Source organism: Rhinolophus hipposideros (genome assembly GCF_964194185.1).
Source record: "Rhinolophus hipposideros genome assembly, chromosome: 20".
Classification (NCBI taxonomy): Eukaryota; Metazoa; Chordata; class Mammalia; order Chiroptera; family Rhinolophidae; genus Rhinolophus; species Rhinolophus hipposideros.
The window spans coordinates 49,454,163-49,468,600 of record NC_138066.1 but is presented as its reverse complement, the minus strand read 5'-3'; the positions used below and the strand labels follow the sequence as shown (position 1 = coordinate 49,468,600).

Below are 14,438 nucleotides of genomic sequence, written 5' to 3'. Positions count from 1 at the left end.
CCGCCGTCCTTCCAGGGAATTCCATATCCAGCCAAATTACCCAGCAAGTGATTCTTTTCAGGCATGCAGGGACTGTACAAAAATGTGCCTCCCGTGGACCCTTTTTCCAGAAGCTCGTGGGAGCTGTGCTTTAAAACAAGGGAGTTTTCTGGAACATAGGAAACCAGAGATTCCACACAGGCAGGCTGCAAAGGCCAGTCCATGTTGGAGAGGCCAGGTGGGATTGTGCAGGAGGGAGGTGTGGGGACAGAGTCCCAGAGAGCAGTTTCTAGGCTCTCGGCCTCACGTGGAAAGGTGCTCGCTCAGGTAGCAGATGGCCATCAGCTGTGGCTAGTTGGCCGTCAACTGTAACCAGTTAACCAATTAGCCACTGATACGACTGCTGTGGCTGCGTTGGTTGGGGAGTCGGTCGGTTGGCAGAGAAGCGGACAGCAGGTTGCAGGTCGTGTGGCTCCAGCCTCCAGTGAGACTATAGTGGTGTGACTCCCCTATCTATGGCTCCGTGGGTGTTCCTTTTTGGCCTCGCCATGTCCTGCGTTCTTATGTGGGGAGCAGGACAGGAGGCCCCCCACAAGCCGCCTCTCACGACAGGAGGGCTCGAAGAAAGACAAAACCCAGACATATCTGATGCATTATTTGAGCGTGCCTGGAAAATTTATGGATAGGCATCTGCCAGGATTCTCAGTGTGTGCACAGGTTGTGTGTATTCACAGTGGGCCATTTGGTCAGCTGTGAGCTATATTTACTCCATTACAACACATTTATATTGTTTCGGTCACTGCAATAGAACTGGTGGAACGATGGGCTCAAGGTAAGAGGTTGTCAGGACACGGGTAAGAAACAGGAAGTCAATAGATAACGTCTACATGTAATAAACTAGGAGTTAGAGGTATAAGCATGTTGTTTATACATATGGCTAATAATTCAAACTACTAAGAAATTAGAAAGTGGTTGCTTCAAGGGAGCACTGTTGAGACAGTAAGACGGGAGCTGCTATTTTGACGCTCTTTGAATTTTGCTTTTAATTTACAAGTTTAAACCAACGCTGTTTAATAGAAACACAGTATGAGCCACATAGGTAATTGAGGATTTTATTTATAGTGGCCACATTAAAAACATAAAAAGGAACAGGCGAAAATAATTGTAATAAATTTTATTGAAGCCAATATAGATCCAAGATATCATTTCAACATGTAGTGGATATAAAGAACATTAACGAGGTAGTTCACATCTTCAGACTAAGTCTTTGAAATCCGGTCTGTGCTAATATCGCATCTGTGGTTCGACTCGGCCACATTTCAGATGCTCAGTAGCCAAACGCGGCTGGTGTCCTCCCTGTTGGACAGTGCAGGTGGGACCTGGAAGGATAGAGAAGTATGTTTCCTTGAGGCTTTTCAGTGATACGCAGACCTGCCGTCGAGAAGCCCGTTCTGGAGGGTCGTTCCTGATCCTGGTTTCTTCCTTTGGCCCAGTCACCCGTACTTTCATTTAAATTCTCACAGAAATTTAGAATCACTCAGCGGTCTCATGAAAGTCACCTGCCTTCCTGGGGTTCCCATTCTGATAGGGTGACAGACATAACAGATACTGGGAACGGAGAGTGCCGGGGAGAAAAATAAAATGGAGGAGGGGGCTAGAGAATGAGGGCAAGTAATTCTGGATCGGGAGTAGAGATGGCTTTTCTGAGGAGGTGACATCTGCTCGGACTTGAGTGCAGCCGTGGGGGCGGGGCAGATGTGAAGCTGCGATGTTCCCTGGGGCAGCCCCTCCTTCCCCAGCTAGCCGGGCTTGCGGCAGTGTGTAGCTGCTTCCTGGACCACCTGTCCTCCCCACCCTTCTCTGGGCTCCGCATGGGCTCCGTCGCTTGTTTGCTGATGAGCCGTCAGCCTCAGCACGGTGCCTGGCATCTTAGTTGGCATTTAGTTTGTTGCTTGGTGCATGGGTGAATGGATGGATGGTCTGCAGTCAGTCAGGCGTGCAGCTATCGTAAATGTCAAAGGAAGCAAACTGTTGGGAGCCCAGCCTTCTGTACAGGACAGGCTCTGTCCAGACTCTTCCCCGATGCAGCAGAGCCAGGGCTGGAGCTCGGCTCTGTCCCACCTTGTCCCTGTGTAATTCATTTAACAGCTTCTGTGCTCATCGGTTTCAGGACAGTCCAAACCACTGACGTGACATAGCTGGGAAAGCATGGAGGAGGAGGGGGCAGCGAGGAGGGCAAGGGAACTAAGGTTTTTGATTTCTTACCACAAGATCTCAAACTCATTGCCTCAGGCCCGCCTTCACCCTCCTGTGGCTTGGCTGGCCCCGAAGGAAGGACGGGAGCAGAGCCCTTGAGATGTCTTCGCCTGTCCCCGCCTTCCTCTCCTTCGGCCCGGGCTCCCTGAGCGCACCTGGACCCCGCCTCCTGGAGACGACAGTCTGGAGCTGCCTTCTGGCCCTTTAGCCTTGGTCCAGCGCCCTGTTGGCCAGCTCCCAGGACCTGGGGATTAGGAGCCATAGCCCAGTTAGGCGACAGGGGAAGCTGAGATGTTTATCCCGTACAAGGGGTAGCCTACCCCAGAAAGTGTCCAGCCCTTCTCAACCAGGGGTCCTAACAGCCCACTGTGTCCCTTGTGACGCATGAATGCATCTCATGGTGCTCATTACTGCCATCTTGGGAGAAAACGGTCACTCCAACCACGTTCCATGCCCTGGTGGCTTAGGTGAGGAGGACGCTGGTGTCTCGGTCTCTGATAGGGGTGGTGACTTGTGTCCTCCACAAACGGCGGCAGACTGTGACTTCATTTTGCAGTGTTTTGTTACAGTTGGGTTCAGCTTGGGGAGCTTATGGGGGCTGTGACCGCCCCACTTTCCGTCAGAGGACCAAGGGCCCGTTGGAGAGAAGCCTCCAGTAGGTATTTCCTCCTCACCTTTTTCCACGGGTGGTGGTGAGTCCTTTCCATCTTCCCAGCCGTGCCAGTTACCACGAACTCCGCCCAGACACGGGCTGCTGGACGCCTGTATTTCATTTCATTAGAAATCTTTGCTTCGAGGGCCGACGACCTGATCCTGTCCTGACCTCATTTTAGTCACGTGGGGGTGCTGAGGAAAAGAAGGCGTCACTTTTGAATGCCGGCGCTTTGGAGCGTTGAGGCCATGGCTGCTGACGCCCAGTGGGGTCACCGTGGGCGTGTCGGTGACGCTGAGGTTGCGGATCAGGCCGCTGTGGGAAGCTGTCAGGACCACCACCAGGTGCTGCAAGACCCCCGCTTGCTGTCAGTCCCAGGGGCTTGCTCCTCCTCTTCCTCCTCCTTCTCCTCCTCCTCCTCCTCCTCCTCCTCCTCGCCTTCTCCTGCCGTCACCAAGCTTCCCTGGGGAAAAGAAATGGTTGCAGCATCCAGCCCAGTTTGTCTTGGAAAACGGTAGTTTGGGAATTGAAGGAAGTAGAGAACCAGCATTGTTCTGTTGTAGCCATTCAGGGGAGGATGGTGACACCCCAGGTGGGTTCCCCTCGCCTGCCGCGGGAGGGTGGACGGGGTCTGCTCCGCCCTGAGCTCACAGGAAGAAACTGCACAGGAAGACCGGCCACCCTGTGCCCCCATTGCACCCCTGCTTCAGTGAGAACCTGGCCCCCGAGGAGCGGCAGCGGCAGCCTTGGATCAGGGCTCGGGGGTGTCGTTTTTACTGCCTTTTCCTACCGTATTTGCATTTTTTAAAAATAGCAGTGCCGAGAGAGTCCCTTTCTGTCTGAGTCTGCTTCGGAAGGTAGGAGGCCTTTTGCAGAGAGTGGCTATTGATTAGCAGCTAGCTGATCCTCAGCGTCCGGGAGCGTGGACAGAAGGCGCCATGGGTGCGCTGGCTGGAGGTGAGGCTGGCTGTCACACGCTGCTGCCGGAAAGGGTGAGGCCTCAGTTCTTTGCTGACCGAAGATGACATCATTTTGAAGGTTGTGTCATTTTTCTGGGGCTCTCAGTGGGGAAAGTCAGGAAAGGGGAGTGGGAGCGTCTATAAGCTGAGATCCTGACGGCCATCTCTGAGGAGGATTTGGACCCCGCAGTGACACGCCCTTCTGCCAGTGGGAGGGTCTTTTCTCATTCGCGGAGTTCTTAGATCCCGGGAGAGCCAGATTTTATGCGCTCGCTCCTTCCCATCCTGTAGCCCAGCTCTAAAAATCAGGTTCTCGGGGCCACAGTGTGGGCCCAGGAGCTGCCTTCCTGCCTGGAAGCCTTTCAGGTGGCAGGACTGTCCCCCAGGTGTCCGAGGATGCATGCTGGCAGCATCTGTGATTTGCCGTTTTGGCAGCAGCTGGCCTGGGTCAGGTCCCGTGTCTGTTGGTCATTGGGCTGCTGAAAGCTGCCTCAGAGCGCAGGGCTTTGTTCTTGGTGCCTGTCTGGGAGCTGCCCTGGACCAGGGCCTTCACCACCCAGGCAGGGGCCGCTGCGCATGGGTTTAGGGGCAGAACCTCAGGAGCGGTGTGCCGGGAATGCTGGGGTGGGAGCAGTCAGGTCTCGCGTTGTTAATTATTTCTATCCACCTTGCTTTTTGCATCTTGATCCCAGGTTTATATCTTTAAATTATTTTTAATGAAAAACAAATGTCCCTAAGTAGTTGGGGTTCAATTTTGTTCTAGAAGAAAGAGAAAATTACTTGTTGAATTAGAACAGTTTTAACAAGGCTGATTATTGGACTTGCCCAGGGAACGTTAAGAAATAGACATCTGGCTTTGTCTAGAGATTTATTCAGTAAGTTTGGGGTTAAAAAAAAAATCAGGACTCTGTATTTTAAAAGAGATCCGAGGATTCCGATAAATAGCTCTCTTAAGACCCAGTCCTCCTCCCCATAAGGGGCTGTTGAGGCTGCCTGTTTATCTTTATAATCTTTGGTTATTTCAATGCTCCAAGTTAAATATCCAGACTTCCTCCCCTCTCTCTGGGGCCAGTTCCACCAGTTGCCCTTCAAAGACCAGTAGTGTGTGGTCGGCCGAAACCCCACCTTGCAGTTGCTGGTATCAAGGCATGGCGTCTAGAAGTGGTTGTCCTGTAGTGCGAAGAAATGTTGATCTCTCACTCTCAGGAAATGTGTCCTCCTTCGCGTCTGATCGCCTGAGTTCTGGCTGAGAAGTCCTTCCTTGTGGGGCGTAGAGGCGCCCTGAGGAGGGCAGGACATTTCCTGCTTGACTGTACAGAAAAGATCATCTGAAAGGCATGGTCCTGGGTCTCGTGGGCTGGTGTCTGTGCACTGATTCCCGCTCTCCCTGACACTGCGTGGGACATTGTGGTGCAGGGAACGGGCTGGGGGGCAGCTCATTCCGGTCCTTCCCAGCTCTGTGGACGTGGTTGCCCATCTGAATAGGGAGAAGACCGTCCTCGAGGTGGCTGTGGGTGAGGCCTGTGAATTACTCACACGCTCCTTTCTCTGCCTCTGCCCTCCCTCCCTCCCTGCTTCCCCTCTCAGCCCTGAGGTCACCTGCCCGCTGGACCTGCTTGGGCCCACGCAGTGCTGTTTCCTCCTCACTCAAGATACCGGGTTTCCCCGAAAATAACACCTCACCGGAAAATAAGCCCGAGTGGGATTTTTCAGGATGACATCCCCTGAACATAAGCCCTAATGCGTCTTTTGGAGCAAAAATTAATATAAGACCTGGTCTTATTTTTGGGGAAACACGGTAGGTTAGTGACAGCCCCTATGGCCCTGCTCAGAGCACCCCCCTCCGGCACACACACTTTCTCATTCTCTCCTGGGGTCTCCTCACCCTCGTGTGTGGGTGTGTCTGTACTCATTAAAGGCGGGGGGATTCTGACCATATAAACAAGAGGGTGGTTATTTGCACACTAAGATTTCCTGTGGGTTTTCTTGACATAGCTCCATTGGTCTATGAGACCTTTAGGAATGGCATCTAAATCAAGATGCACCGGACAGAAATTGTGGCACCTTCTTTCTGTCTTTGTAAATGTTATTCCATGTATTTGTTTTCTCCGGTTGAGCTGTAAGCTCCTCAGGAGAGAAGCTGTTGGGCCCAATGCTCCTGTCACAGGTTTTCTCAGGCTGTGCAGACCAGGGACACCTTTTCCTTCCGGCTGCCGGCTTGGGGGGAACCTGGGGGCGCACACTCGAGACTGCCCACATGGCCCTCGGGAGGGCCAGGTGCTGGGCAGGTGTGGCGGGGCGCAGGCTCTGGAGCTGGAGCTGGTCCAGCGCGGGCTGCCCATCCCAGGTGGTGGCTGCCGCCCAGGGCGCGATGGCTCTTCCCCAGCACACGCAGCTGCGAGGGCGTGGCCACATTGTGGTGCCCCCAGGACCCGATTCTGTGCCGTGAGCTGCCGTGGCCACCGCACCTGTAGGCATGGAGGGATCCTTCCTCCCGGTCTCCGTGATTCCGCTTTTTTGTTTGTACAGTATTTTAGTCCCGGCTCACAGCTGCCTCATCCTGAGCCGAGCTACTGTGGGTGTGCCTTGGGAGAAATAGTGGTGGAGGAGTGGACAGTTGAGGTTTGAAGGCTTAGTGATCAAACAAAGAGGTGACATCAGCCCCGAGGAGTCGCCAGGCCAGTGGTGCCCTAGTGACGCCCAGTAGCCCAGGATGGGTATCCATCTCCTCTGCCTGGAAATAGTAACCGTGGGTGTTTGAGAAACAAGTGGAGGCTGGTAGGAGTTCCGGGAGGTTGTATTTCTGCCACGTGGTCTCACAGTAGAGAGTGGGCCGGGCCTGCCCCGCTGGACTCAGATAAGGCCCTTGTGGCGATTTCTCCTCCTCCCTTGCTGTCTTTAAAGTGCCAGTCAGATTAGCCAGGACGGGGGATATGAATCAAAATTACTTTGGGGACGTTTTCAGAATGCCTGTTTGCAGAGCACCATCGTGGGGACTGCGATGGCCGGTGAGTCTGGGGCCGGGCCTTCCCTGCCTTTTGATGCCGCCACTGTTACATGAGGACGAGGTGATGTGCGTTGCACACAGGTCACCTGGCGATCTTGTTAGTGTGTGGCGTCCCGGGCGGCAGGATTGGGCCAGGGGCTGAGAGGCTGCATTGCCGGTGCGCTCCGGGAAGAGGTTGGGCTGCCAGTCGGAGCCCACACTTTGAGGGTCAGCACGGCTAATTGTTCGGGGGTAGCAAGAGCCATGCTAGAGGGCCACACCCCCAAATGATGAGGAAGGACAGGCTAGCTAAACCAGGGGGGTCCTGGGGTCCTGGAGCCGGGTGGCCGTGGGCCTCTTCTCCAGGCCTCTTAGAGTGAGAGCAACCTCAGTGGGACCTCCCACGTGGGGTCAGGAGGCTCGGGAGAGGCAGAACAGGTGGAGCTCTTCCCACACCAGGGCGAGCTCAGTAAAGGTCTGCCCCTGTGGCCACCACCTGGGCCTCGTGCTGTGCTCTAAGCTGACATCAGACCTGGGGCGGTGTCTGGAAGGCAGTTGTGAGGCCAGGAGCTCTCCCCGCCTGGACACCTGGCCGGTTAGCTGTTCCCTGCGTGCCCTCCTGGCTGCCTGGCAGCCCCAGGACTGCATCCCAGCCCCTAGAACAAACCATGAAGTCATGTTTACGTTCTACCTTTCAGGAAGGAGGTCTTCTCCTCCTAAAGCTTCCTGTTTGTCCTCTGCCTTCAAACCCGGGAGTCCTGGGCTGTTCTGTCCTTTTTAAGCCATGTTGACAAGCTCGGGATCAAGGCTAGGGAGCAGTGCTGGGCTCCTGGCTCCAGGCCGGTCAGCTCTCGCCATGGACCGCACCAGGACGCTGCGTCCCAAACACCGCAGAGCTGCGGGGCCCACGTGCCGCTCCCCAGTCCTTCCCCTCACTTAGCAGGCGGTTGGACTCCTCCCCTGTCTCTGTCCCCTTGGGCAGGCTGTGCCTCCCGGCCATTTCAGCAAGCTGGCAAGCTGCCGCTGCGGCTCCCCAGCACTGAGGCAGTCCTGCTGCATCTCCTGGCCCCACTGCAGGCCTTTTTTTTTCTTTTTTTTGTCCGCAGTGTGTGATCAGAGAGAGGGATCTCCGGGGGTGGGACCCGGATTGGCCCCTGGGCAGCCTCTGGGGGTTGAGCGCACAGAGGCCTGGCCAGCTCGCATCTGAAACAGGAGGTGGGGGTGGCCCGTGGCCGCCCCTCGCCTGCACGGCTGGTGGACAGTTCCTCTGCAGCCCAGCCCTTTTTGCCTTCCCCCACCTGCCGTCCAGGAGCAGGAATTTTTGTCCCTCTACCCAGCTCAGCAGTGTGTATACTTGTGTATAAATGTTTTCAGGTATTTTATTTTGTGTGCCTCATCTAAATGTGAGTTCTTTAAAGCCTAGACACATTCCTATATATTTATGTTTTTCTCTCATTCTGAATTTATAGAAAATACTCAAAAACAATTGAATTGATTGGCCTCAGTACTTGGTTTTAGCAGAGCTTCAGTTGAATGGTTTCTGTAGCACTTGATGGACAGAACTTTTTAGTTAGGGGCACCAGCATTTGTGTTTTGCTGGTAAAAAAGGTGGTCAGCTTGCTGATTGCTGGCTTGCTGGGAGCACAGCCAGGTGATGGTCAGCTGCTTTGAGAAAGTCCTTACACTGGCATACTCAAGAACCACTGACCAGTCATATCCCCAAATTCAGTCAGAACTGGAAACTCGGGCTTAGAAAGAATCTAGAAGAGGAGCCCAGCTCCAACCCACAATCAGTGCCGTTTCCTGCCACTCCCAGTTTTACTGTGTTGAAAGCCGATTGACGGACATTTTAAGTAATATCAGAAAGAGTTAGAGCTTCTCCACCCCGCAGTGTGTGTGTAAACATACAGATCCTGGTTGGCGTTTGGTTGGTTGTTTGCTTTCTTGTGTTTTGGTTCTAGGTCAGCCTCTGATGAGAAGAGACGTCTCTTCCCTTGAGGTAACTGGCTAAACCCTAGCAGAGAGAACCAGCCGAACGGGCACCCGGTAGATATCGGCGGGGTGGGGCTCAGAGACTTCTTGAAAGTGACCCACTGTAGAATATACATTTTACATTGTGACCCAGGACGCATATACATTATATATGTCAGTGGAAAAGTTTTCTCAAAACAGTACCTAGCCTTACTGTCTGTGATGCCCTCCCCAAATACTGGCCTGGACCCTTAGTGTGAAAAACACTGCTCTCGGGAGCATTCCATTCTAGGGTTTCCAGAGCTTTTCCAGAATTCCACACCGCAGGATAACTTTTCCCATCTGGCCTAAGTCGCTTTTTGGCCCCCAAGTTGCATTTGCCTTGGAGAGAAGAAGGGGTTAATGTCGCTGGGCCTGCCCTTTCCCCTCCCCAGCCATCTCTATGCCAGATTCTTTGAAGACAATGTACATTCCTTATTTTACATTTGTATTCTTTTCTAGCCTTCAATCTGAAACCCTAAAAAAATTTCATTGATCTCATTTGTAGGTTTGAGCAAAGTTGCTATTGAGTGGTTTCCTCTATTTTAACCCTCCAAAATTGAGCTGGGCTTCTCAGGCAGTGAAGCATGCGTGTGTGTGTGTGTGTGTGTGTGTGTGTGTCTCTCTCTCTCTCTCTCTCTCTCTCTCTCTCTCTCTCTCTCTCTCTCTCTCTCTCACTCCCATTCCCACTCTCCAGCTTGTATGGTCATACAGCTGGGTGGCCCCACTGCAGGGACATAGGCTGCTCGCAGCCCAGGGGGCCCACAGGCGGCACTGCTGGGCCCTTCCAACTCGGACAACAGCAGAACTACAAGGGTCTTCTGCAGTGTCTGTAACCTCAGCAGAGAGGGTGAGGGACTGGTTAGGAGACCCTGGGGCGCCCAACACGATTGGCAGCCCTACTGACCACTGTCCTGTTTCACCCCTTTTCTGTTTGCCTAGGACTCAGGCTCAGCTCAGGCTGTATGGGGGCAGAAGGGATGGTGTTTCTCAGATTTTTACCCCTTGGGATATAGCGAGCCTTTAGAAGTTTCCAGTGCTGGTCCAACCTCATATGCCTTTCAGGAATCTGTTCTTTGAGTCCTGGCCTAGGTGAACAGCCTAATTCCTTTATGTGCCTGCTGGGCCCTGCCACCTTCCCCTCTCCTCTCACCAGGCAAAGCAGCAAGGGTGACTTGTTTTTCTTTTCCAAAGAAAGATGGTTTCCTTGCTGAGTACCCCGAGGCTCCTGGAGACCTTTGGCCTGGCTCAACCCAGCGAAGGTACAGCCTTACTATAAATGCAGACCCAAACTGGGGGCCCTGCAAGCTGTCCTGTTTTCCACTCCCTCGTGAGGGGCACGGTGTGGGGCTTGCGGTCTCAGACTGTTTATTAAGGCCCAGTGGGTGCGCGGTGCTGGGCCTTTTGTTGGAAGCTACTCCCAGCTGTCGGTGAAGGTCTGATGACCTCAGCACCCCCGGGAAAGTCTGGGTTGGTTTCCTCCTGTGGGCCTGAAGGAGGAGAGCACCCACGTCTTCTCTGTGTTTTGGCCTTCCCCGGAGTTGGACAGGAGATGACCGTGGTGGGGTCGGGGTTGGCAGCCTTGACACAGTGCTGAGGCACCCGAAAGGCCTCCTTTGGCTTCTGCTGGACTGTCTGCAGCTTCCCCGCTCGCGCTGGGAGCCCCGGATGCTGGTGACCAGGCATGAAGTCGCCTTTCCCCCCTAGGGCACCCTGTCCTAAAGGAGGTGACGCTCAAATCCACTGGGAAGTGACTTGTATCAGCTCCCTTCTATTTTCAAGCCATTGATCGGCCTCAGTTTGCCTTTCTGTATCCTTGGAACATTTTTATACAGTGAATTTCAGTCTCTCAGGTCATTCCAGAGCAATGTTGTAAATGGGGGTATAGACCGAGAGTTGGGGGCCCAGCTCCATACCTGTTAGGGTGTCAGTGGTGGGCCTTGGGGCTGGGCCTCTGGGGGTCAGGGTGAGGGGAGGAGACTGGTCCCCCCAGCCAGAGCGGAGCTCCTTAGACCTCCAGTGGGGATGGGAGGGAAGTGCCCGGCCTCCCTGCCATGATGACTGTCCTCCTTTTGTCACTGTATTGCTTTGTGCCTGGAAGCACCTCATGCGCTCTATCTTTAGAATCTATGGGGGGTGGGGGGGTGATCCTTTCACCCTTAGCACCACCCTCCTGGAAACAGCCTCGGGGCTTCTCAGCCTGGCCCTGGGAGGGGGGGGCATGGGGGTCGGAGCTGTGTGTGTCCGTGATGTCAGATGTTTAGCAGTATCCCTGGGCTCTACCTACTGCGTACCAGAAGCCTCTTGCCCCAGTGGTCACAGCCCAGAATGTCTCCAGATGTTCCAGATGTCCTCTGGAGACAAAATTGTCCCCTTTTGAGAACCACTGGGATAACTGTGGTCTCCTTCCGCCCTTCTATAGCATGTGCCCTGCCCCACAGCCAGATGGTCCTTTTCATGTGACCGCCATGCAGGCCCTCTGCTCAGATCCCTGCAGGGACATCCGTCTTGCCCAGGACGGACCCTCCAGGGCTCCCTGATTGTTTCGGGGCCTGAAGCCCGGCCTCAGCTCCTCCTGCTCTCCTTGGGAGCCTGCTCAGCGCAGGCCTCCGGGCCTCTGCTGGTCGTGGAACACTCAAGGCACACTCCACCCAGGGGCTTCACGGCAGCTCTTCTCTGCTTGGAAAGCTCCCTCCCTTGTTGCACTCTGGTCTCTGAGCAGATGTCACTTTGGAGTGGCTTTTCCTGACTACCCACTTAAAATAAGTCACATACCCCCCCCCCCACCACCCGCGCTAGAAGGCGAGCTTTGAGAGAGCAGGATCTTGTCTCCTCAGTGGCTGGCCCATGGACGGTGCTGTCACCACTGCTCAGATGAGTGAACCCCTCCAGGAGGCAGGTGCCGGAAGTCCTCTCCGTGGAGGGCAGGTGTGTTGTCTGACCCTCCTGTTCTGGAGAAGGACATGGGAGCCAAGGGTTCGGTCTCGGGTCCCACAGGCACGTGCGTCCCGCAGACATGTCACAGCAGCGTCCAAAGGAACACACGTTCATTTCTAACACCGACTCATCCAAGACACTTTAACATTTTGGTGTGGTAGCCTTCTTGTTTTTTTCTCCTTTTCTTTCTTTTTTTTTTATTGCTGTTCAGAAACTTTTGATAAGCTGTAGTTTTCCCTCAAGAAATGTTAGATGTTAATAGTTCAGAGGTTGAACCACCTCAGAGGTTGTTCAGAATTTTAGGATCTGTAATGACAGTTGAATTCTGTCCATCCCCACCTCAGATTCCACTCTGGTAACCGTTTTTTGTTTTGATTGACATTCAGGGTTCCCCTCTTAGTTCCCCCTAGAAGCTGGCGTTTCCATGGTGCAGTCACAGCGCCCTCTAGTGTTAGCCTCTGGGGTGTCTGGTGCTTGTCATCTGTGCCCGGACGTGATCTTGGGTGGGTGAGGAGGGGATGAGGAGAGGAGGGCAAACTGCCTGGCTTCTCCCACCTGAGTCCTCGGCAGCAGGTGCCCAGGGCCCTGGAGACATTGCAGCAGCGGCCGCCGCCTTCCACAGGCCCCAGAAGCGAACAGAGCATTTGTTGCTTTAAGAACCCAGAGAAGAATCAGTCTTTTAGAATGTGTGGACCTGCCAGACATATTTTTTACTCCGTTCTTATGTCCACAGCTCTGGGGCAGGATGGTCTCGAGCTAGACTGCCTGAGCTCAAGTCCCGGCTCTACCACTCAGGAGCTGTCGGACCATGAACAAGTTACTTATTTTCTCTCGGCCTCAGTTTACTTGTCTGTAAACTGGGAATGACAATAATAGTACACTTGCTTGTGGAGTTGTGAAGGATTTCACAGATCAAAACAGAAGGTGCCTAGAAAACTGCCTTGAATGTAATAAGCCCCAGTTGTGTGTTACGAGGAGGCCCCAGGAGCACAGAGGTCCCTTCCAGAATGCGGACACCGAAAGCCTTCATGATACAGGTAGCACATGGTGAGAGTGTGAGAGGAAAGGAGGACGTTCGGAAGGACTGTGCAGTGGAGAGGCACACAAGGTGGGCGAGTACTCGTATTTGGAGAACGGCAGTGCCCGGGATGGGTGGGACAGCGGGCATGGGAGGGAAAGTTGTGAAAGAATGGAGAGCCTGGTGAGTCATCCTGAGCCTGTCCAGACACCCTTTTCTCATCGTCTGGAATTCCCAGGGGAAGGGAATATAGCCAGAAGAGTGGCCACCACACCACTTCGTTCTCCTTGCCACTCCCTCTCTGCTGCCAGAAGTGTCAGGGCTTTACAAATGTCACTCCTTGTCCTGGGAGACTAGAAGAGGCTGGAGACTGAGCTTCATCCTGGAGCCACACTCTGGCAGAAGGCCAAGCACAGGTCAGGAGAGCCACATCCAGAGGACAGCATTTGCTCACCACGCTCCCTCTCCCCTGGGAACACGGCAACCAAGGTGGAGGTTCCACAAAGGAAGGCGGAGGAAACCGCCTGGCCTTGCGGTGGCGCCAGCCTTCACTGGCTGTTGTTCCTGCTTCAGCCTCAGAGCAGGAGCCTCAGTTTCCTCTCCACCCTCAGGAGTAGTGTCCCATGCCAGCGTGAGTGAGACTAGACAGTATCCCATCGAAGACTACTCTAATTTAGGGTCTGTGCCCGTGCCACTCTCCCTCCCTTTCGTGGAAGCTCTCAGGGACCAACACACGCCAAGATGGGGACACGATATGCAGACTCAACTTGGATCTCCTTAGGGATCCCTGAGCTGGCAAGACAGCCTGTGCCGGCTGTCACAGCTCACCCCAACGATGACGTCCCCTCGCACCCCACACAGCACTGTGTCTCTCCCATTGCATTTCCTGGGGCTGCTGCTTCTGGTTTCTATGGCAACTTGGAAAGACCTGCAATTGTGGTTTTTTGAAGTCTAAAATGAGAGCAGAGATTTGAGATAGGGTGGGACAGCACTGCACATGCCATGTCCCAGACCAGAGATTTGGGCACAGAAGGTTACAGGGTAGAGCATTCTTTGAGTTGGGAAAGTGGTGCTGCCATCCCTGCACACCCTTAGCAGAACTTCACGTGGTCCCTTACAGCCTCCTGGGACCTTTGAGCAGGGAGGTAAGATGAACCTGGACTCAGCGTCTTCAGCCTACGCCCCGAGAGGGGCGGGGCAGTGGGGTCGGGCGGCGTGATCACAGCCAGGGTCTGCTGAGCACGTGTGCCAGGCGCCCTGCAACCATCTGTGCTTTCATTGCCTAATTAATCCCCTCAACCACTCTGAGATGGCTGCTGTCACCCGTTTTATACATGTGGATGTGAGCAATTTGCCTGTTTTGGAGCTGGCGTGTACGGTCTGGCTCAAGGACCCCCAGATTGAACACCTGGGCTTGTTCTCATCTGGGTTGTGGGCTTTTATGTTCCCTGCAGGAAAATCTCCACTGCTTGTTGATGGCAGGGTCCATTGCTTCCCCTTTACTTTTTTGTAAGTCACGTTCTACTCATAGCAGAGTTGGTTTTAGTCATCCTTGCCAAATTTCAGTGGCCTTGAGCCAGTGTCTTTTTCAGTGTCTCGTTCTCCTTCCCAGGAGGTCACCTTTCCATGCCCCAGGGCTTG

General features: G+C 54.0%; 1 protein-coding gene across 4 annotated transcripts in view; it reads left to right on the top strand.

The window, feature by feature from the left end:
• Positions 1–14,438, top strand: part of UBE2O (ubiquitin conjugating enzyme E2 O) — a 47,521-nt gene that overhangs the window by 18,729 nt on the left and 14,354 nt on the right. Inside the window, exon 1 of one of the 4 annotated variants that reach the window (XM_081030008.1) lies at positions 3,450–3,479. The exons of 2 other annotated variants lie outside the window; for them this stretch is intronic. In XM_081030008.1, the coding sequence (XP_080886134.1) occupies positions 3,465–3,479 (15 nt within the window). In that variant the 5' untranslated portion in view covers positions 3,450–3,464. Of the gene's footprint in view, positions 1–3,449; positions 3,480–3,810; positions 3,880–14,438 lie in introns of those variants that run through there. One more of the 4 variants, XM_081030007.1, reaches the window with a different exon arrangement.